Source organism: Salarias fasciatus, chromosome 16 (genome assembly GCF_902148845.1).
Source record: "Salarias fasciatus chromosome 16, fSalaFa1.1, whole genome shotgun sequence".
Lineage (NCBI taxonomy): Eukaryota > Metazoa > Chordata > Actinopteri > Blenniiformes > Blenniidae > Salarias > Salarias fasciatus.
The window spans coordinates 10,104,722-10,127,657 of record NC_043760.1 but is presented as its reverse complement, the minus strand read 5'-3'; the positions used below and the strand labels follow the sequence as shown (position 1 = coordinate 10,127,657).

The window sequence follows — 22,936 nt, the reverse complement described above, 5'->3', positions numbered from 1 at the left end:
GCGAGTGACCCTGTGTCCTCTCTTCAAAGCATCCACCAGCTGCTTCACTGCACTCTGACATATTTTATGATCGCACAAACCTGTAAAACCGCGCCAGTCGTCCGCCCGCATCAAGTTACTCAGGCTAAAAGATCTGATTGGCTTTTAAAGAGCAGCTAAAGTGCTCCGTAAAGCCTGATTTAGTGTCTGCTGCAAGAAAAAAACTCAGGATTTGAGCTGCACAGGTCTTTAATATCTTCAAGCGGGAAATGCCAAAGCATGGCTTTTATCCTGTGCTTCACAATAATTTGCTGCAGTAGTTAAACACACACACACACAAATACCAATCAGGGTGTTTATTGGTCAGGGAGATGCGGGTATTTTTCACCCTCTGTGCTTCACCACTGATGAACTATTTTTACCACAGCTGGGGATAAAACCTGACCCCTCTCATAGAGTGAATCTACTTCACCAGCAGGGAAAAAAATAAGACGCATAAATACTGTTGTTTGAGTGTAAATAAAGCAGTTCACTTTTCAGTTCACTACTGCTTACATAATACTGGCATCAACCATATCCTAGACAGTAATGAAGTTCAAATAGTAATAGCTCTATGACTGTGTATGAGTGTCTGACAGTGTGTGTAATAACTAATGATAACAAGTAAGCATGGGAAAAATATCAATAAAAGTACAGGTAAATGTGCAGCATGCCGTGATTACAAAAATCCAAGTTGACAACGCAACCAGTGTGTGCACAGCAGTGCGTGAGGGCAACAGGGAGAGTTATACGGATGATGTTTAAATATGGCGGGCCTGTCAAGACTGACGACCAACCAGTTCCTCCTGAAGGAACCCATATGGATGTGCGAGGTACAGTACTTTCAGCATAATCCACAGTGGAAACACACTGAAACCCTCACCGTCCTGTACCACACCGGCACTATACAGCGGACACAAGGTTTAAGCAGCTAAACTCACGAGTGACCTCGGGCTAACGCTGCTGGTCCAAATGTTGTCTGCTGATTAAGTTGCTGTTCTTGTTGACCAGTTTTCACCTATTCTTGATATTTTTGGCAGAAAATAATTTACATTCTGTTTCACTTTTGTCCATTTGTAAGTCATGTTTTAACTTAAATTCAGGATATTTTTAACCCACTCCCACTTCGGTGCAGTTCTCAAAAACCTGTGTGGTCGTTAACAGTCACCTTTATACCGACTTCCCTCCGGCCCTGCAACCCCACCTCAGCATTTCATCAGTCCCTCCATATAGGTGAGGCTGCATGACTTGCGCCGCGGCGTACAGATTTAGCCGCGCTCACAAGCTAGGTGACAGCGCAGGCCGGGCGGAGAGTGATGGCCAGGGTCGGTTTCGGTCTCACGCTCGTGCTGACTGGCTGCTGGCATGTCGCCTGGACACATGCCTGTACATGTTTGGAGTCTGCACGTGTTTGTACACAGCATAAACATCAGCGTTTGAACTCCTATATGCTAACGAACATAAAGGAACGCTTCTATTAAGGTAGTGGAAATCCAAGACCTGCGAAGGCTGGAAGAGAGGTAGCACGGTGCACGTAAACAGAACGATCAGATCACTGACTTTCTTCACATCAAATGCGCGCCACTTCCTGTCAATGCCAGGCTACACGCATGATGAAGCGGCTACAAAGTGAAAAAAGTGTGTGTTTCCAATTGAGACACGGTGGGGAAATGAAAAGATCGTCTCCCCAGCAGGGTTTTTATTTACTGACACACAGATGGCAGCCAGGCACATCTTTTATAAATATGAGAATAAAAATGTTCCTTCAGGTCAGAGGGAAGATGTCATTTGAAAAAAAGTCTTCACATTTAAAGGCTCATGTTTTATGTCCTGAAAGCTTGTGGTATTAGTTTAGAACAAAGCTGGAAATCTGGTCGGTCTGTGGAAACCCTGCGAACTGGAGCTCATTTAGAGGCTGATCACCCTCAAATGACTGCTGCGCATTCAGTCTGCAAGTTCATTTTTCAAATTAAAAACTGCTCCACAGGTGTCTGGCTGTAGTCTTATATTTCAATTTTCTGGATAAGAACAACAACAACAAAAAAAAAAAACACACACACCAAGGCACCATTTACACAATGTTTTCAAGTGAAAACGCAAAACTTTTGTTAAACAACAACGGTGCTCGGAGGAAATGCTGCTGCTGTGCCTGCACACCACAGCTGTAGCAAATACATAATCTGCATATGCAGAAGTATATGGTGAAATCTAAATAAGACCTAGAATTGGAAAATTCTACGGAATATGTCAATGGAATCTGAGGGAAAACAGCGAGTTCAACACAACAGCAAATATCCTCCTTCAATGTGTTTTTGACTTTTGGCCTCCACAGTAAGATGAGGAGGCCAGGAGAGGATTGTTGCCCAATGCACCCGTGCAAAACCCAGTGTGTCTGGAATTACACGTGAGCACAATCAGAGAAAGAACAACTTTCTGTTAAGAGGAAAGTCTTCATGTTTGAAATTTTGTAGTCGTGTTGCAGAACAATATATAAATATTTTTTTACTTTGGACCTGTTCTCACTTTTAGGTACCGCTAATACAAACATATTTTAAGTGAAAATGGTGCATTGTTTCACTGTTTCGTGTTTATACTGAAACATTTTAAAAATGGTGTAAGTTTACACGAAAACTGCAAAAATGCTGAAAACACTTTAGTTTTCATGTTGGACCACAAGTGGGTGCTGTTGTTTTTTTTTTGTAATGAAACCACACAAACATGCACTAAGAGAACAAACATTAACAATGGGAGGACAGGGACATTCATATCGACAGACGGACACAGTCCCGACACTCTGAAGGAAAACCCATACTACCCATCTACTGAGCATGTTCAGAAGAACCATTTACTATGTTGGCAGCGTTTTTGTAAAGCTGCATTTTTCTCTGTTTACACCGCAATGGAGTCAGAGCATTTTCAAAAAGTTGGGTTGTCTGTGGCTCTACACACCCAAACGCGCCAATAAAGGTCTGCACTCTAAAACCCCAAACCTCTCAGCTGGTCGGTGTTGGGATGCTTTGCCTGTCTTTCTTCCCAAATCACAAAGTGCTATAAATAAATAACCATAAAAAAAAAAAAAAAAGACTGCCACATTAGAAAGAGCAAAATATTTATTCACCAGTCAAAACATACACTTCAACAGAAGAAGTCTCACGACTGAACTCCACACAGTGACGCATGCATGCCGAGGTCTCAAGGCAACATCTGAGTGCTACAACCGAGTCGATACGCTGTACACACTGGTCTGCAGGTTTCTACTGAGGGAGACGCTTGTCAGGTTGGGGGAGGGAAAAAAAAAAAAAAAAAAAAAAAGGAGCAGAGGGACATTGATCACAAATATACGTCTTTTGGAATCCGTCCCAAAATGTACACTTCCGGAGCAAAACAAATATAACACAATGTAGCAGTCGGAGAGAAAAGCTGTGTGGGGGGAGTACAGGAGGCTGTACAGGACCGGTTGTGCTGAGAAGAGTCTGCTGAATTTATGTGGATGATGAGTTTGGTAACGTCTTCAGGGAGGGTCGGAGGTCAGAGTCTGAGGGGCTTGAGTTCTCCTTCGGTACCAGACGGGCGGGAGAGGGCGGCAGTAGCTGTGCGGCAGGGTTATCAGTTCTCAAGGAAAGCCACGTAGTCAGTGAGTCTGGCCAACTGCTGCTCATTTGGAACCAATGAGACGGGGGGAGGATCTGTTGAGAGACGGAGGAGGAGGAGGAGGAGAGGCTGAGTCAGAGGGGGGATTCCTCATTGTGCCAAGTGCGATCCATCGTCTCACAGCCCGCGGGAAGCTGCCCGGGCTGCAGGTTTCAAGTTAACCACGCCGTCAACATCTGCTCATGAGCTCCCCGCTCCCCCTCCCCCGCCCGACCTGTTTAACGGCGCTACCTGCAGAGTCACACAATCTGCCTGGAAACCATGAAAACGCTCATCTGCACCAGATCCATTTCCTGTCTGACAGTCAGCACAAAGCCAAAATCACCGAACGAGGTTGGGCTGATGGGGGAGGGGGGGAGGGGAGGTAGTGTGGGAAGGGAAAGAAGCTGTGGACATGTGGGGAGCAGATGCTCGGGTGATGATGATTAGACAGAGGACAGACAGACCGCAGCCTGCTGCTCGGAACCAACAACAACCCGAGACCCCTGATCTGAGGACACGAGGCGACGTCACCGGGTTTTCAAACGGAAAAAGGAAGGAAAAGTTTAGAAAACTGAACTTTTTGGGTAAACAAGAAAAATATATTTTTTTAAATGTTAAAATTCACTGACAACAAGGCTGAAAGGATTTGAATAATTAGATTACTAAAATGCCCCGAGGCAAATTTTGTGCTTCGTCTAATTCCGAACTTTGTGCACGATACATGCACAATGGGATCATTTCTGCCTCAGATGCCAAAGAAAATGTTTGTTTTATTGTTCATCTTCTTTGATGTTTTTAAAATCCAGAGTCTGACACTTAAATGCACTACAACAGAAGTGATGCAGTTACACCCTCAAATCCGCCAATCAAAATGTTTATCTTAAAAAGAAATGAATTGGTTGTCTTCTATTATTTTCCAACTCCTGAAACGAAAACCTGAAGGGGACTGTTGATGGGTCCAGTTTAACGGAGCAACGCTGACACCTACCGGGCTTCTTGGGCATCACCATGCGGGTGGCCGGGTCGGCCTGCCAGCCTTGAGTCACCACACCTTCACACAGACAAGAAAACAGAATTTAAAAAACAAAAAAGAGAAGCAGTGATAAGAGCTGATCCAGCTGAGGGCAGCAGAGAGCAGATCCCAGCTGAGAGTGGGTGAAGGACGAACACGGGACAAATATAGAGTCAAGGCCTCTACAGTCCAGCTCCGATCCGACCCTGGGATCTTCTGTGAGCCGTTTCTTTGGTCTGATTTCAAACTGCAGTGGCTCCACGGTCATCAGGCGCTCTCACGATCGCCTGCTTACTGTCTACAAGTAGAGTTTTCAGCGTTGTCTTCTAGCTAAATGTCTGATCACTCATATCTCACCAAAAGCTTTTCGGTGGAAGTATTTACAGTCCATAACTTTAAAAGAATACTAGAACAATAAACTCAACAGAAAAACTGCCTTTGACATGTGGTCTTTGCATTATTTATTTGACACTTTGATTCACATGATTTAATTACCTTGATTGTTTTTTAAATACGTATTCAATTTTTATTCTTATTAAAATTATTCTTGTTTTAATTTTTGTTCTCTTACTCACTATTGACCCCATTTCAGTGTGGAACAGGTGCAAAACACATTTTACGCCACACTGCACTGTGTACAGTTGACTGTGACAAATAACCGACTTGATTAGACTCGTCCAGTTTCCACCGGTACAGGTGTGGTTATAAAAAGCCACTGAAACAGATGACTAACTGCTTTAAAAGGACTTACTATGCATCTTTGGATAGCTTAAATATCTTTAAAATAATAAAATCATTCCACTGTAGTTTAATGCCAAACAACAAAGAATAAATATTCTCCAGGATGCTTGGGGAAAAAAAACTGATAAATTCAATTTTTTTTAAATGCTGTACATTCTTGCCACTGTCAAGCCTTTATTTGGAATCCATTCAGTCATCTGAGTCAGTAGAGTCTGAAAACTGAGGGATTTGCAGCTCTTTAAGTTGCAGTATTATAAACTGAGGTAAGTGGATTTAAATAAGAGGTGGCAGCCGTCTGCAGTTCAGAGCTGTTGAGTCAGTCAAGAGCAGCATCTGCTGTGTTTACGCTTCGATCTGCTGATCCTGACTGCACACGAGAAACTGCTTAACATGGAAACGTCAGATTCACAACAGACAGAATTCAAAGTAACATCATCAAGTTTCAGTTTTTTGTTTAAATATTTAAGAACAAACTTTCTGTTTAAAGTAGGTATAGATATGTAATCCAATCTCAAAGTGTAGCTATGCTCACCCAGACTGAGGTACTTTCACACTGCACTTCAATAAAACGGACTTTATTGGGGATATGGGGCCAGTCGATGCTGATCTTACCCTTAACTGCCTCTTCTACTGTGTAGCCCACAAAGGCAGCGAAGTCCTCTGCGGTGATGGAGGTGTAGGCCTGAGCCACCAGACTGTACGCCCTTTGCCGTGTGCTCTCTGCGAAGACACCAGGATCATTTAGATGCATATGAACCGAGCAGGAGCCAATTCTGTCCCCGACATTCTATTTTGAGAGTATAGAGTACATGGGCAGCAGCAGGAGCAGCGACCAACAGAGATATTTAAACACAGGAAGAGTATCACTTCGGCATGAGGTTTATGCATCTTGTAAACAGTGCTCCAGATTGTGCACTGTAAATGAGAATTCATCAGAATTCTGAACTGTGAACAGAAGGCTGTGGGAGATTCCACTTAACTGTTTTAACAATGAGAATCGGGACCGAATGGTGCATTTGGATTTTTTAATATATATAAAAGTTTTGATCTGAGCTATAACGAAATCTTACTTAACCATTCCCACTTGAAGACCACTCATGTATGACGCAGAGTTTTGATGCAGGGCTGCGCTGCTGAAGGGTTTTATCAGCTGGTCCGGGCTTCGGCCTCCAAACCCCGTGACCGGTTCCCGTTTATCTGGGACCTGGAGATTACTGCAAGAGTGTCGGGGGCTCACAACAACGCACTCCGGTCTGCATACGATGCTGCTGCTATCACGAAAAAGCCCCAGGGTTATGGCCTTTCGTGTTTTATAGCCTAGCAACCGGCTATGTGTACCAACAGGCGGCCTCCGGTCTGCTGCAGCGGTTAGCGGCGGTAACAATAACAAGCCGGATGAGAAAGGACAGCTGTGTAGGGGAAGGCCGCAGATCTGTCGGGAAGTGTCACCTGTTCTGATGTCTGAGAAACTTCCAGTCCTCACCAAAAATGAGCTAGAAATGTTGGTGAACTCAGCTGTGCACCAAGGTGCCTTCATTATAGTCGAGTGTCTTCAGCTCTTTAAAATAGTGATGTCCACGGCTTCTGGTTGAGGTGTTTTCCACTTTCTAGTCAGTCTAAAAGTGATCCATGAATCTGCGTCTTGACGGTGAATCACTGTATCACACCTGACTGGCTCCCAACCGAGCAAGGACAGGTCACCTCAAGGGGCTTTTGTAACTCGCCCCCTTAGGAAGACATGTATTTTTACCATGGCCTCTTGACCGCTGGGGAAGGGAGGGAGGGGTGACAACTGCACCAACCCCCTCCAAGCGTGCCCTTCTGACACGTCAGAACTAGGCTGGAGGTGCTGAGCAAGACCATCCGAGTGGGAGGAAGGGGGTTTTTATGGAGCAGAAACAGGACCTGGCCTGTCCTTCGCCGACGGTCTATTCCAGGGCCTCGCTATCACTTCTCACCCTCTCACCGCTTAAAAATAGCCCTCACTTTTCACCAGCAAAGGCAAAGCAGACAGGACAAGGCAAGGGCTTTTATTTTTACATCCAGTCTATTGCCAAGAAAGAGCAGCAACAGACTGGGAAAGTTTGGATGAAAGCACTCTGAGGGAAAACCGTCGCAACCAAAAATAATACCGGTTCATCATAGAAGGCCTGCGCTCCTAAAAATAAAGCCACATCATGCTTGACTTCATGCAGCTTTTATTCCACATATCAATAAAGATGGTGATTACAGGCAGGTCAACTGATCACCGAATGAACACAAACACAGTGAGAAAGGAAACCCCCTAAAAACAACTAGTTCCATCAGCTACAAATGGAAGAACGTCATGTGCAATCATTTGTTAGACTTTTCTCTACAACTATGTTTCCATCGATCTGGTGTAGAAGTACAAAAGTATAAAAAGAAGTTAAGAAAAGGTACGAATACGACACTGAAATTAAATATTGCACTGAAAGTGAGGGCAAGTTATTTCAGCCCTCGGCCGCCTGCAAACCCTACATTTCCTTCATCTTCAGATTCAGAGTTCTTGTAACAAATGATTCCCATTTCAAACACCTTCAACACGAACATATCACAATACTTGAGTTCTTAACAACTTCGGTTTTCATTATTCCTCCTCCTCCTCTTCCTCTTCTTCCTCCTCCTCCTCTGCATCTTCAAACTCGTCATCATCAACAATTCCAAAGTCCATTTTGGCGAGGACTGTTTCAACGTGCTCCGTAGCCAAAGTGAAGTGGTCCATCTTCTCGAAGCCTGGCTCTGGCCTATCTTCTCCCAGCGAGGACTTGGCTGCGTCTTTGGTCTGATTGATGAGGCCCTTGGAGGCCATCAGGAACTCGGCCGCGCCGCTCTGCTCCAGCGCCCTTACGGCGGTGTCGGTCAGCTCGGAGCTGGCCTGCAGCCGCTCGCCGTAACGCTGGGCCAGTGCCCGCAGGGCCGCCACCTTCTCGTCTTGCTCTTTGCCGATGTGCTCCAGCAGGATGGTTTTGCGCTCTTCGAGGACGGCGTACAGCAGGTCGAAACGCTCGGCCAGCCCTTGCTTGGCGCGCTGGGCGTTCTCTTGCACGGCGCGGCAGGCGTCCTCCATCTGATTGAGCAGGGCCTGCAGGCGTCCGTTGCTGGCCACCAGGGTATCGATGGCATTACTCAATTCGCCTTTCTGGGTCTGGTAAACACTAGCTAGAGGCGCCACCTCGCAGTCCTTATGCTGGCCAAACACTTTGCACATGGAGCAGGTCGGAACTTGGCAGGTCACACAGTAGATATTGATCTTCTCGTCCTCGTGTTCTTGGCACATGGGCTCTTTGGATTCTTTGGGCTTCAAGGTGGTTTCATTGTTTCCGCTGCCGTTACCCTCCTGCTGCTGCTTGTAGATGTCGATAATATTCTCCACCAGCAGGTTGCGCTGGAGCCCGTGCACTCCGTGGCGGTCCAGCACCACCTCGAACCGGCAGGTGGGGCAGCGGAAGACGCCGCCGGAGAAGCGGTACGGGTTGCGCGAGTCGTAGAGGTCGCTGGCGCAGCTCCGGCACAGGTTGTGCTGGCAGGGCAGGATGACCACGGGTTTGGTGAACATGTCCAGGCAGATGGGACAGCTCAGCTGCTTCTCCAGGCTGTCCATGGGGCTGGGAGGCCGGACGATGGATCCTGTCCTCTGGACGTCCATTACGGAAAAGTGTCTGTCTACACTTTTGGAATTTCAAAATTTTCTACTTCCCACTCAGAGAAAACTAAGAGTTCAGAAAGGTCCTGTCGTGGGAAGCTGACTTTAAGAAGTTATCCTGTGTGTGTGCAGCTCCTGCTGAAATGCTAGTGTCTATTCTGGTTGAGCGTTAGCAGCTCTGTCCTTTATACCGACCCCTCACAGCTGGTGACACCCGATCCGTCCGCCAAACGGAGCGCGCATTCCGCCCCGCGTGCTGGCCCGGGGTCTTTTCACAGAAATGGACCCCTCCTATCGGCTGCAGCATGTGTCACATGTCCCAGTGGGCACTGTGTCCCCCCTGACACCGACGGCAGTGGAAGAGCGAGCAGAGACAAACACGGTCCATGTGACAGTCTCGAAGGAGTCCACCTGAGAGAGGGGGCTCCTTCTAACAAGTCAACAAGTTGACATAAACACCGCATGACTTTGTTGTTTTCACATCTTTTTCACTTTGATCTTGCTTGTCAAGACTGCTATTTATAGAATTTATGTAGGTGAAGTTGGAAAACAAGTTTACACTTTAACATCAAAATCCAAATAAACTGAATGTTAGGTTCGATTAGAAACAATAATTATTAAATCTTTGGCTGAAAGAGGTTAAAATCTCTTAAATGAGAAACATTTTGCAGATAACCTTCATGTAGAAAAAATAAAGAGTAAGATACAAGGAAAGCTAAGCTAACACATGTTTTTGTGGCCTTATGTAACACTTCCCAAACAGAGACGCGGTTTGAAACTGCGTCTGGTGTTTACCACGTCCACCGAGCAATGACCAGTGACGGAGTGCGTTACGACACGCTGCATGTCCGCATCGGCGCGGCGGCAGATCAACGCCAAACACCATAAACACGAGGTACAAGCTATTCTTACACTCTTGCACAAGGGGAGATCATCCCATGACACAAATGTCCCAACTATTGTCAGCACAGGGGCAGGAGTTTATATGCTGAAACCAAATTATTGTTTCGACAATGCTGAATGCAAAGTAAGACATCAAGACAACAGAAATGTTTGGATATGGAGGTTTTCACAGGCTTGGTCGTGTATCTGAAAGTAATAATCTAAATCTAAGTAATGCAGAGTCTTTGTTGTAAAACATCCAACGAAAATTAAAATATAACATAAAAAAAAAAATTGGTTGATAAACACTTCATGTTTGTGCTTGTTTGACTCCTACACTGTAAAAGTGCTCTGCTGATGCCCCCTGCTGACCATTATTCAGCATTATTATTCAATGTGGCAGTAAACAGTCAGGTTTGTTCGAGTTTCCTCAGAGATACATGAGTAAATCCAACGTGACATGGTAAAAAGCATGGGAGTAGTTTGTAGCGTTACCTCGAAGTGCCTCCATGACGGGCAGAATGTTCTCTGACCACTGGTGCGCTGCAATGGCTGTGTAGATCCCTGGAAAGTCCCGCTGCCAAATGTGCTGGCCCACTGCCCAAATAGCCGTTAATTCAGGGTTCGCCTGAATGCAACAAGTGAGAAGCATTTCAGAAAGCATCAGTATGCCTCACTCAGCCAGGCAGTCGCTCTCAATGTGAAGAGGATTCGCACAGTTTAAAAGCTATATGTACATCTTTAAAGTGTAATCTGTTTTGTATCGAAACAAAATATTCAGGATTATAAGTTGTGTAATTTTAGAAAAAAACTGACGTTGCAGCATCAGACATTTAACAACGTTTTTATCTTTCAGTAAGAAATGTTTTAGTGGAAGTTGTTATGCTGTGTATTATTTGTTCAACACTAGCTGGCGTCCCTTGTTTTGAGGTTTAGGAATGTTTCAAAGAAATAATCTATCACACAAAATCAACAAGAAAACAATCAGAGAAATACTCAAAATCCAAAGTGACACACACTCCTGATCTCAACATCATGGAGCCTGTTCGGGATGACATGACGATGACTCTGTCCCACTCCCTCTCTTCCCTCTCTGCAAAGTTCCTACAGGTACATTTTACTGAGAAATGTTCCTGCTGATTTATTAATCTGTGGCTAAAACCTTTGCAGAAATAAAGCTATATCAGATTATGCAGACCGCAACAAAAGGAACAAGGTTTAAAAGATAATTGGTATTAGAGCTTGATGTGTATGTAAAACCATCATTTCTCAATGGTGTTGGATTTTTCCTCATGTAGTCGTACTTATTGTGTGTTTTTGCTGAAAATCCCATGCACCAACAGGCTTCATATCAGCGGCACTGCTCTAACCTGACAACAAGCCAACCACTGAGCCATCGGCATCGTGTTTCTTTAATCAGGTGTCTTGGAGCATGACAGTATTTACCAAGACAGCACCTGTAGTGCTGAAGCAGCAATAAAACCATGTCATTATGAAACCTAGCTGAGGGACACCACCAGAAAAAGCAGGAAAACAGCTAAAAACAATTTGATGTGAATAATAACAGAACATTAAAGAACACAGAGTCAATTTGATGCAAAACTGCCCTGCACAATACACACTTCTGTTCTGAGAAGTGTCCATAAACACAGACTAAATCAAGTCTCTAAATCAGACACTGTCAAACTACACTGTTGATAGTTTGGATCAATGCCATAATTCAGCCTGGAAAACTAGGAAAAGAGAAATCATGCCCATATGAAGCATCCTTTCATGATGAGACATAACATCAATCCAACAGAGACCCGATGAAGAGTATTTCTGGATGTAAGCAGTACTTCTTCAGCAGTGGAGAGACTACAATGGTGCGGACCACAAAGCAGACAGTTATTTTTGTTATGTTAGATAAATACGATCCACTGCAGGTGAATTTAAACTAATGTCATAAACACTTTTTCCACCTCCCTCAAATGCAGTGTGTCATGTGAATTAAGTGAAATTCCAGTGTAATAATGCCTTCGTTTGGACTCCAATATTAAGAAGAGCTGCTCAGAATTCAAGTATCATTTCTACCACTCATCTGTGAAAGCGGATGGTTCACGCAGATGACACATCTTTACAACAGACACTCTCTTAAACAAAGCAGATCCTGATGTATGTATAATTTCAAACAACTAGACTACTTTTTATGGAACAAACCTATCAAAGATCTTGTTTCAAAAACGTCTTCCAGTCCTACAGTTGGGAGTGCGAGTGCGATTTAACCTGCTTACCGACTTGATTGCCTGGGGAACCCTCTTCCATAGATATCTGGCATTATTCCTGCAGGGACAGAAATAACAGGAATTATTTGATATGTAGAAACTCTAGACCAGGGGTGCTCAACCCTGTTCCTGGAGAGCCGCTATCCAGCAATGTTTTAATTGTCTCCCTGCTTTAACACACCTCAATGCAATGACAGGCTCATCCTTGTGTTTTGTTAAGTGCTTGACGATGACACAACAATTGCATTCAGGTGTGCTGAAGCAGGGAGAGAACTAAAACATGCTGGATAGGGGCTCTCCAGGAACAGGAACAGCACCCCTGCTCTAGATGGATCAGTGGTGATGAAGGCTGCAGAGAAGATCATATGAGCTAAACTCTCAGGCATGGACTCTGTGTGCTGCACACACATTGGATGACACAAAAAACTTGCGATTTCTTGCAAATATGTCACCTTCTTGTCAACCATACAGTTCAATCTAAACCCGATTATCTTCTGTATGCGTAACTATGATCAGTCTTTTTTTTTTGAAAGTTGTTAACACTGAATCACTGAAACATTCTTTGCAACAAAACAATGATGAATAAATTAAAAAACAGAAGCAATAAAAAGGTCAGAATTAAAGGTATAATGGACGATTTTCTCGAAAAAGTCAAAGCCAAACATCTGTTGCTCACTTTTTGAAAAACGCGTATGCGCCAGACCATCCTACCTGCTCTGCTGCTCCTACGAGCTCGCGTGACGCAAGCATTTCTCCAGCGTGACTGACATGTCGGAGGACCAATAGTTGACACTCGCATCACGCCATTCATTGGCTAAAACATCGTCCATTATACCTTTAATGTCACAGCAGTTTCCTGAGAGTCCTTTGTGAGGACACCTACAGATATGAGAAACATCTTGCTTAAAGTGTTTAATAACAACAACAATAATAATCTCAAAGATTTACAATCCGATCCATAAATTAAAAATAAAGAACAAAAAGTTCCACAAGGCAGTTTTTTGCCTTGTTTATGAATCTTATGACAAAACATGAGTTAGATATGATGAGGAACAAGTATCCACACACACACACACACACACACACACACACACACACACACAACGAATACGCAAATTTACATGTCATTGTTGAGTAAATACAGGGCCAGCAGCTGAGAGTAGACTTGAGGAGTTGCAATCCCTCCTGGAGCCTGTGAAGAATAGAAACAAGTGTAAGAATGAAGGATGAAGTTCAAACGATTATTATACCATAGGGTTATTATAAAACAAATTTAAAAAGTTTAATATTTTAAGTTCTATTCTAAAGGAGTTACAACGCATCTGCTAGCAAAGTCATTATGCTGTTTTCTGCTTGTTGGGCTACTCAAAGGAGTATCTGTAGAGATGAATGAAGCCAAAGCACAAAAAGACAAGATAAGTCAGATTTTCTGAAGACAATAACAAACCATTTAGCTGAGAAACAAGTGAATAACACATTAAGGACTGAATCTGTAGCAATGTTTACCATAAGCGCCGCTAACTGCTTCTCGATGCTAAAAGCACAACTCACAGCAGAAAAACGTGAATCTCTACTCCCACACTTCTGTGGATATTTCTATGGTTTCCTGACACGAACGTGACTTCAGTTATTTTGACAGCTCGGTTTTATTTTAACACTGACTTAAAGATAAATGGAGCTCAAACAGACGTTAGCCTATTAGCACACCGCTAACAGACTGACCACAGACTGAATGGCCGTCGCCTACATCACCACCACTCCTCCAGCAATAAACGCGTTTATAAGTGTCTCAATCCCGCTCTTACCTCCAGCTCCTGAGCTTCACACTGCTCTAATAGTTTATCAAAGTTCTCCTCCATGATCACAGCAGTAGGCATGATGATGCCTGGCTGTGCTTCAGCTTCCTGTTGGACGGATGTTTTCCGGCGCGCTGCTGCCCCCAGCGGCAGGAGGGAGGAACTACACCCAGCCAGTGAACTACTCGATAATGTTTGAATAAACATGATTATTCATTTGATAATAAGTTCAAAAATTCAATCCAAAAATAAAATGGGAACATTTCAAGCCACACATTATTATGCATTGTCATATTCCTGGCTTATGGCTTTTTAAAATCTATTTTGAAATATGTGACATTTTTAAAGACATTTATTTAGTTCACTCAAAAGGGATTGTGGTTTGTCCAGTGTGCAGGTGAAATAAGCTTTTATCAGTCTCAGTTCTCCCATCAACTTAGATAATCTCACCATCAAGATCTTCAAACCTTGATAAATGAAAATGTTAACTCTTTGCTTATGGCAACAACAGTACCAAATGACAGTAGTTTACATGATGAGCTCAGAGCCAACTTTTTGAAAACATTCTGACTCCATCTCCTTGGAAACACGGGAAAACACAGCTTTGAAATGACGCAAACCGCAGCCGTATACTTCTTCTGCATATGTGCAAGAAAGATGGAGAATAATAACAATGTTTGCCTCCAGAGCGTCATGACTCCCAGTCCATATTCTTTACAGTTGAGAGTCACTGAAATAACAAAGCAACTTGTCGTCTATTCACAGGAATGTCAGTGTACTCCCATTGTTAATGTTTATCTCTGTGCATGTGTGTGGTTCCATTACAAAAACAACCAATAGCACAAACTGGTGGCTCAACCTGGTAACTACATCGTTCTCAGCGTTACTCTCTGTTGCCGTGTAAATGGGAAATTTTTCTGAAACGAAACAGCAGCAACAATGCATTTTCACTTTAGATGTGTCAATGGAGACGAATGGAGCTTCAGAGGGTGCTCAGAGATGCACTGTTGAAACTAGTGGGATCAGTCTGTCTTCATGAGTGGGAGATGATAAATTCATTCCTGTCCTATTACTCAGTGTGAAGCGATCACTCACATCAATCTCTACCAAATGCATCCACTTCTTCATCTCATCATAGTGAGGAAATTTAAAGACGGCAGTAAATTCATATGACTGATGGAAGCTTTTGGTTTTCGATCTCAGCTGAAATATGGAAGACTAGAGAATAAAGTGCTATTGGGATATTGCAAATCATTTTCCAACACGTTGGCTGAAATTAGCAGGAATAAAACTCTCTGAATTTAGTTTTACTCATACTTTACTCGGATCCATCTTGTTAGCTAATATAGAGAGCAATGAAATGCTCCACTGCAGTTCACTGCAAAGCTTTTTAAAAGCAGTTTCCAACAGTGTAAATTTCTGTGCAACTGACACCCTATCTTAACCTGCCACTATGTAAAATGCATGCTCTAATCTCTGGGATGGAGACCCACAGTTTTAAAAGTCCCTCTCTCTTAAACTCTACCTCCCTCAACAGCTGGGCAGGTATAATGGAATATTGGTGGAATAATCTCAGAGTGGGCTTTATGTAAAATGTGTCCAAATAACTGAAAGGAGATACAGAAAATATAAGAATATATATAAGTAGCAAAGAAAAAATGAAAAAAAAAAAAAAACCACATGAAATGTAAACTGGCAGATATTTCCTGAAAGAGAAAAAAGGAGGAATGTGAAAAAAATGTACAAAAGATATGCAGGTGACCAAAAGGTACATCTTAATGATTTGAGTTAACTGCAGCTGAAAAATCTGACATGGAGGAAAAACTTTCTTTTCAAAAACACTGTGATCTTATAGAAAACCTTGAGAGTTTGAACTTACCCCTAATTGTCATTTCTAACCAGGAAACAGTCCCATTTTGAAGAAATCTGTCGTGTTTTAATGAACAGCGCAGTGCTCACAAGATCCTGCCTTTCTCCCTAAATTCCCTAATGATCCCGCTCTTCCTGCCAATGCAGGAGATTTCTCCACTTTAATTCTTTTTGATCTCCACATTTCCTTTGATGCTGTTGACTGCATGCCTTCTTTTTTTTTTTAATACTCATCTGTCTGGAAAAATGCTTTTTCACCGCTGGTTCTGCTCAAATGTGCTTTCATTTATTTTTATCACTTCTTTCAGCTCTTGGAGTTGTGAATATGTCTGCATTCTCTGAGCTTTAGTTTCTCGTTTGCATCGAGGGAATATTTTTTCAGTGTTAATGCAGGTGGAAACTTGGCAGCTTTTTTTAGGTGACAGCATAACTTTATATAACTATTCAATCTTAAAATGTTTTTTTTCCTGCTTAATTTTTTTTTTGATTCAAGATTGTTGTGAAGATAACGACCTCCAAAATGACTTCTTATCATTTGCTTGACATTAGGGATGCACTAATACCAGTATTGGTATCTGATATGACATATTGACTAGTTTTAGGATTAAGTTGCTCATTTTAGTCCATATTACTGTGTTCTACCTATCTGAGGGGATTTAAGGGGATTTAATTTGCATCATTTGAGCAGCCCTTCACTTCTCATTTCATCATGCTCAAACCACGTCTTATGTTTTTCTTTTCTCTACTCTCATTCTCAAGCTGTCTCATCACTCGTCATCAAATCACTCGGTCACATTTTGTATTTACACTCCATCTCTGGCTTCATTTCCTTATTTTTCATCACCTCTTATTACAGTGCATTATGTCTCATTTACACTGTTAATCACGTTCAGCGTTTCACACATGCACACCGATGGAGGGGCTGAAGGCACTCAGTCCATCTCTTGAGAGCAATGTGAGGTTGCAGATGTGGAATTTAACCTGCAACACTCTGAGAGGGGATCGAGCCACAGCCGCTATCATATCACACTGTTACATATCTGAACGCACCTTTTGCTCTCATTCCATCACATCTCCTTATATTATCTCCTCACTTCTCCTGTCTGCAGCTCATTTTACCTCAACACAATTTGGTTGTTCAGTCCTCTTATCTCATGAATTATTCTCACCTTCGCTCATCCTGTTCATCTAATCTATTCTCATCCATCTCGTCACATCTCCATCTGTCTGATCACCTCTCATCACATCAACTCACATGCTAGGTAACATCTTCTCATCACATCACATCACATCATGATCAAGTCTCATTTCACTACAGCCTGTCTCATCTAATTACAGTACATGTAAACTCAAATTTTCCCAACCCCTCTCATCAAATCTGATAACATCTCTGCTGATATCTTATCATATTTCATTTATCGGATCTGATTTAACCTGATCTGATCATTTCATGTCATTTCATCATCTGATTTGATCCATTCTAAGCATCTTTTCTCATCCACTCATTTCCTCTTATATAATCTCCTCTAGATTTGTAAAACCACAATCCCAATTTCATCTGACAGATCAAATTTACTGTGATCTGATCTCAAGTCATCTCAGAACTTTCCATCGGCATTTCTTTCGATCTGTCTGACCCAATAGCATGTCATGTGATAACTGATGAAAGGTCAGAGGCCTTTATTGGTCTTCAAACTGTGCAATGAATTTGAAGGAGCTCTTCAGAGACATTCACTGAACATAAAGAGACAACTAACAACAAAAGACATAATGAACTAGACAATATATCAATACCTTAAATAAAGGCAGTGTATAATGAACTCTGTCTGTGGTTTACATTGTTATACAAGTAATATTAACTGAGATTATATGAACACATCTTCAGCATAGTGTATTGTTGCATATTTGCCAACAGTTGTGATTCAAATGAAACGCTGCCTGAAATCAGAAAAGAAGTGAGTTATACCCCAAGGTGTGTTTGTGTTCCTATCAGGCCCTGATTCACTCTGCAGCATGTTCATTACTTGTGACAGAGCAGTCACGAGGCTCCAGTCTATTGTAAACTGCCTTCGAGGTACAGTCTCACCAGGTGGCTTTTCAGGGCACGAGCAGAATAACAACATTTTGTGTGGATGGCCTCTGGGTAGCTGCTTGTTGGCGAACAAGCCTTTGTTTCTGTACACCCACAGAGAAGCTTCTCTGCTGCAGAAACTTTGCTTAACACGGTTCTAAATTCACTTGTTTTTGTGTTTCATGCGAGCTGACGGGATGGGGATGAACTTTAGCTTGTGGTATTGTCTCTTTATTTGGAGTGCGCGCCATACAGTTTCAGACAAAATTGAAATAATTGAATTTTGTGTAATCTTAAAACTGGTTCTCACAGCTATGTTAAGTGGCATCTTTCACATGCACCGGTTCCATACAGACTCAGATCTGGAGAAAAATCCATTTCACTGGGAATGAAACTGCAGAGCAAATTTTTTGCAATGATTGAAGTCGCCACTTGACAGCAGCATTGCTCACCGTCTGACAAAGCCTGAACTCCCAGGCTCATCGAACAACAGCAGAAACCTGACTTGTCCTTCTGCCACTTCATTGCAGGAAGCTACAGTGTACTATAGAAGACTGATTACAAATGTTTGAATGGCTTGTACGGAGTGAGCTTTCACTTTTGAAACTGAACTTTTACAATGAAATTAGTCTTGATTTATATGCCGGTCACCCACAGCATGATGAACATCCACCTGTTATTTTGCTGCCTAAACAGTCTGAGTTTTCAAGGCTTGAAGTCTTCATGATTTCCAGAGGTGTGCTGTTACATCTGCCTCCAGTATCAAGTACAACCTGATCTTTTCCTTCTCTGGTCCACTCTTGATAGATACTGGTCACTCCAGACTGGACACAGGCCTTTAGAGATCTCCTGACGCTTTTGTCAAGTTAAATTAGCTCAAATCCTTGTGCTTTTTCAATATTCTACTTTGATCATATTAACTGAGAGGAAAAATGGTTTCCTTGGTGACTCATTTACCCCATAAAAAGGCAGACATGAAATGTTTTCTTTTCCTACTCTGGTTCCATCTCAGTCCAAAAATGTATTTCGGACCGATGGGTACCTCTAATTGGGGGAATATGAGTGCTGCTTCTTCAGTTATTAGCTGGGATCAGCTCCACATGGATATAGAAGTTAGATAGAGGGTATAAGGAAGTCTGATGTGATGGAGGTGTTGGGATGTAGGAAGAGATCTTACATCCAGATACTGTGGAGTGACTGCAAAACAGGTTAATGACACAATGTGACTGGGACCATCATGGTATTAAAGTCTTACACTTTTCACATACTTAGCAGATATACGACCAGCAGAGCATGTTCCTCATGCAGCAGCATGGAACCGGCCTGGACTCTGAGCAGCTCGTGTGGAGGGATCAGACAAAATTCCACAGAGAGAAACAAACAGTCGGAGTATGAAATAATGGGAAGCATAGGCCACAGTGCAAAGGTCAAACGAACTTTTCAGTGGCCCAATTCACATGGGTGTTTTTTCAATCCGATTGAAAACAGTCGTGTTACACACGTGTATACATGGACGGCATACAAAGCGATCCATGATGAATCCTCGTTAACAAGGGAAGCGGATTATGCACGTCCTGTGACACGCGCACAAAGTCTCTCACGGAACTGTCAGGTCTTTCGCTTTGCAGCAGCAGTCCTCAGCGCCGAGCAGAGTGTTTTTTTATCTGCTGGATATCAACATCTCCATGAGACGTTGCTCAAGGAGCAAGCGTTTCCCCCGGCTGGAGTCCCACCCCGCCGAGCGGCACATCTGGGGCTTCACTTCGTCTGCCGAGGTTTCGAACTAACTGGTGTCCGTGTTAACTTGTGACCAACAGATGTTGAAATTCCTGCTGAAACTTGTAGTCATTCCAGTGAATGTCAGTTGTCTACAGTTACAGTAAATTTATAAGTTTAGAGTCTTTTGTGAGTCTTATTTTAACATCAGCTGTTACCAGCATGTGTTTACACAGAATTGCCGTCACTCATTAACATGGGAACCAGTTAATCCATGATGCTGGTCGGGCGGTCCACCTGTAGTCTCCTACAGAGCTCTTTAAACAACTCACTGTTGTGCCATTTGTGGCTATCTCGCCTTTCCAGTGTTTGTTCTCTCGGGGTATTTACTAAAAAATTGTTTCTCAACCACCGTCAAGTTCTTCTGCTTGTTTTTGCCTGTTCTGCTTCCCGTTTACTGCGCACGTCATCACGTCACTACATACGAGGCGGCGCATGCGCAGAATGAATAATCCCCCGTTTATTAAGCTCGCTGTCACGCACCGTGTATGAGAGATACGGAGCCGATTATCGATCGGCGTAGACTACCTTGTACAATCGGATCTGAAATACAGTCCGCTCCGAGTGAAGCAGATCCACTCAGGTGTTTACATGACACATTTACAATCCGCTTCAACTTACAATCCGTTTATATGGGGCTCATATAAACGTGGCGAATGTCATAAACTGCTGCAACATTAGTGAGTCGTTCTGCACATGCTCAGTAGATGCATGATAGCCTTGTTTTCATCCAGTGTCATGACTCTCAGTCCATATTCTCCTGGACTTTTCTGAAAGGAAAATGGAAAAACAATGCATTTTCACACGAACCATTATCATGTTATGTCGTGTTATGTTGTGTCGTGTTGTGTTGTGTTGTGGTCCTTGAGGTGACAACTCTCTGTTTGCACTGGGTGGGCTTCAGGGATAGTCGGAAACGGACAAAGCAACAGACAAGTGGACATTGGATGGCTGACTAATCAACAAGCTGTCGGGATCAGAGGTCATGGACTCCCAGTTCCACAGCTACTGATCCTGCAGACAGAGAGGAGACAGCACAGACTGCAGCAGAGAGTCAAACTAAGACAATAATACACAATGACAACATAAAAATCTACTGAGAGTAAAAAAAAAATCAAGCCTTTTAAGATTCCCTGAGCTCTGAAGGGTCTATCGCGATTGATTTTGTCATGAATCCATCCAACAAACATGTGCTAGTAATGGTGATTATTTTGACTTTTCATCTTGGTGTCAAACTTCATTTTACACCATTAAGTCCTTCAGTCCCTCAAACACACAAACACACACACACACACACACACACACACACACACACACACACACACACACACACACACACACACACACACACACCTTCTGCAACAAGGGTGTCAAACACATTTCATCCATCCATCCATCCATTTTCTACCGCTTATCCGGGGCCGGGTCGCGGGGGCAGCAGTCTCAGCAGGGATGCCCAGACTTCCCTGTCCCCAGACACTTCCTCCAGCTCCTCTGGGAGGGTCCCAAGGCGTTCCCAGGCCAGCCGAGAGACATAGTCTCTCCAGCGTGTCCTGGGTCTTCCCCGGGGTCTCCTCCCGGTGGGACATGCCCGGAACACCTCCCTAGGGAGGCGTCCAGGAGGCATCCTAAACAGATGTCCGAGCCACCTCAGCTGGTTCCTCTCGATGTGGAGGAGTAGTGGCTCTACTCCGAGCTCCTCCCTGGTGACTGAGCTCCTCACCCTATCTCTAAGGGAGCGCCCAGCCACCCTACGGAGGAAGCTCATTTCGGCCGCTTGTATCCGGGATCTTGTCCTTTCGGTCATGACCCAAAGCTCATGACCATAGGTGAGGGTGGGAACGTAGATTGACCGGTAAATTGAGAGCTTCGCCTTTCGGCTCAGCTCCTTCTTCACCACGACGGACCGATACAACGACTGCATCACTGCAGCCGCACATTTCAGTTCAGCCCCAAATTCTCCCTGAGTGAGACACACTTGAATGTCAAATAGTGCATTCACATTTAAAGGAGCATTAAGGAGTTTTTAAACTTTAAAAATACTTATTTTCCACCATAAATATGTTACAAATTTTTAATGATGTTTACAATGTGCCCTGACATATTCATTACAAGTACCTCTAACAGCGCTAAATTGTCACTTGAAAGTTGCAGTGCCGGTCCGGCACCAGCATTTTTTTGGGGAGAATTTGAAAGGAATGACGTAATGCGCGCTCCGGCTGGCCTGATTTAGTTAGGTTTCGTTTTGTCCGCCATTACTCCGCCAGATGCTTAGTGAGAAACAACTGAGCAGGATCTTCCAGAAAGTAAGAAAAGACTGGCTTCTAGCACTGCCACAACTCCAGCACAGACTCCACCAGGTAAAAGAAACTTAAATTTTACTCGAGCGCTACTAAAAGAGCGAGGAAGGAGCTCCCCTCTTCCGTGCACGCGAGCCACAGGCACGAGTTTTTCACTAAGCTGCATTACGCCCAAGGCCTGCAGGGGGCGCTGTTTCGCATAAAACGTGCAAACTCCTTAATGCACCTTTAAACAAAAGTTTTTTTTTATGTTTTTCTTTGTTGTAGTGTAAAGCATGCTGATGAAAACGTTTGAATTTTCACAAAGCCAATTACCATGTAAATCTCAATGTAAAAAGTCAATTTTCATGAAACCGCAAAAAATGCAAAATACCATGACATGTCCAAAAACTTTGCTTGAACGTGTTGCATTATGCATGTTTTAAAAAACTGTGAATTCATGAATTTAAGGTGACTTTAATAACACTGAAGTAGCGAGCTTCCACCGCAGCATCACGGACATCTCAGCTCGGGTCTCAGTGTTGTGTGTTGTGTCCACTAATCTTAGGAAGTTTGTTTAAAAAAAACAAATCTTCTTACATTTGTTCACAATTTTCATTGCAGACAAAACCTCTGTCTTCGAACTGAAGCAGCACACGATGAAGTGTGACAAACCCTGAATGCTGCGATCCAAGACGGCAGCTCGCCGCTCCTGTCAAGTCCTCAATAATTGAAGCAGGATCCCTGTTATGATCTGGGCTAATGTGGAGGATCAGAGGAATGCAAAGCAGCAGTGTAAAGACTGGAGACACTCCTTTAACTACACCAATGAATCACACTTTACACCAACAGGACTGTCAGCCTCCCCTCCTCTTTCTCTCCCTCCTCTTCTTTTTCCTCCTTATCCATCTCCTCTTCCTCTTTACTCCTC

The 22,936-nt window shown here is 43.3% G+C and overlaps 2 protein-coding genes across 2 annotated transcripts; both read right to left on the bottom strand.

Moving 5' to 3' along the window:
* Window positions 1-3,113: 3,113 nt before the first annotated feature.
* Window positions 3,114-14,174, bottom strand: cops8 (COP9 signalosome subunit 8). Its single transcript, XM_030112534.1, has 7 exons — window positions 14,020-14,174; window positions 13,336-13,406; window positions 12,224-12,272; window positions 10,446-10,578; window positions 6,017-6,124; window positions 4,640-4,702; window positions 3,114-3,704 (listed from the first exon to the last, which is right to left on the bottom strand). Exons 1-7 carry the CDS (start codon window positions 14,089-14,091, stop codon window positions 3,625-3,627), a joined length of 576 nt encoding a protein of 191 aa, XP_029968394.1. The 5' UTR covers window positions 14,092-14,174; the 3' UTR covers window positions 3,114-3,624.
* LOC115403584 (E3 ubiquitin-protein ligase TRIM63) lies at window positions 6,141-10,430 on the bottom strand. Its single transcript, XM_075410460.1, has one exon. It carries the CDS (start codon window positions 9,069-9,071, stop codon window positions 8,013-8,015), a length of 1,059 nt encoding a protein of 352 aa, XP_075266575.1. The 5' UTR covers window positions 9,072-10,430; the 3' UTR covers window positions 6,141-8,012.
* Window positions 14,175-22,936: the final 8,762 nt, after the last annotated feature.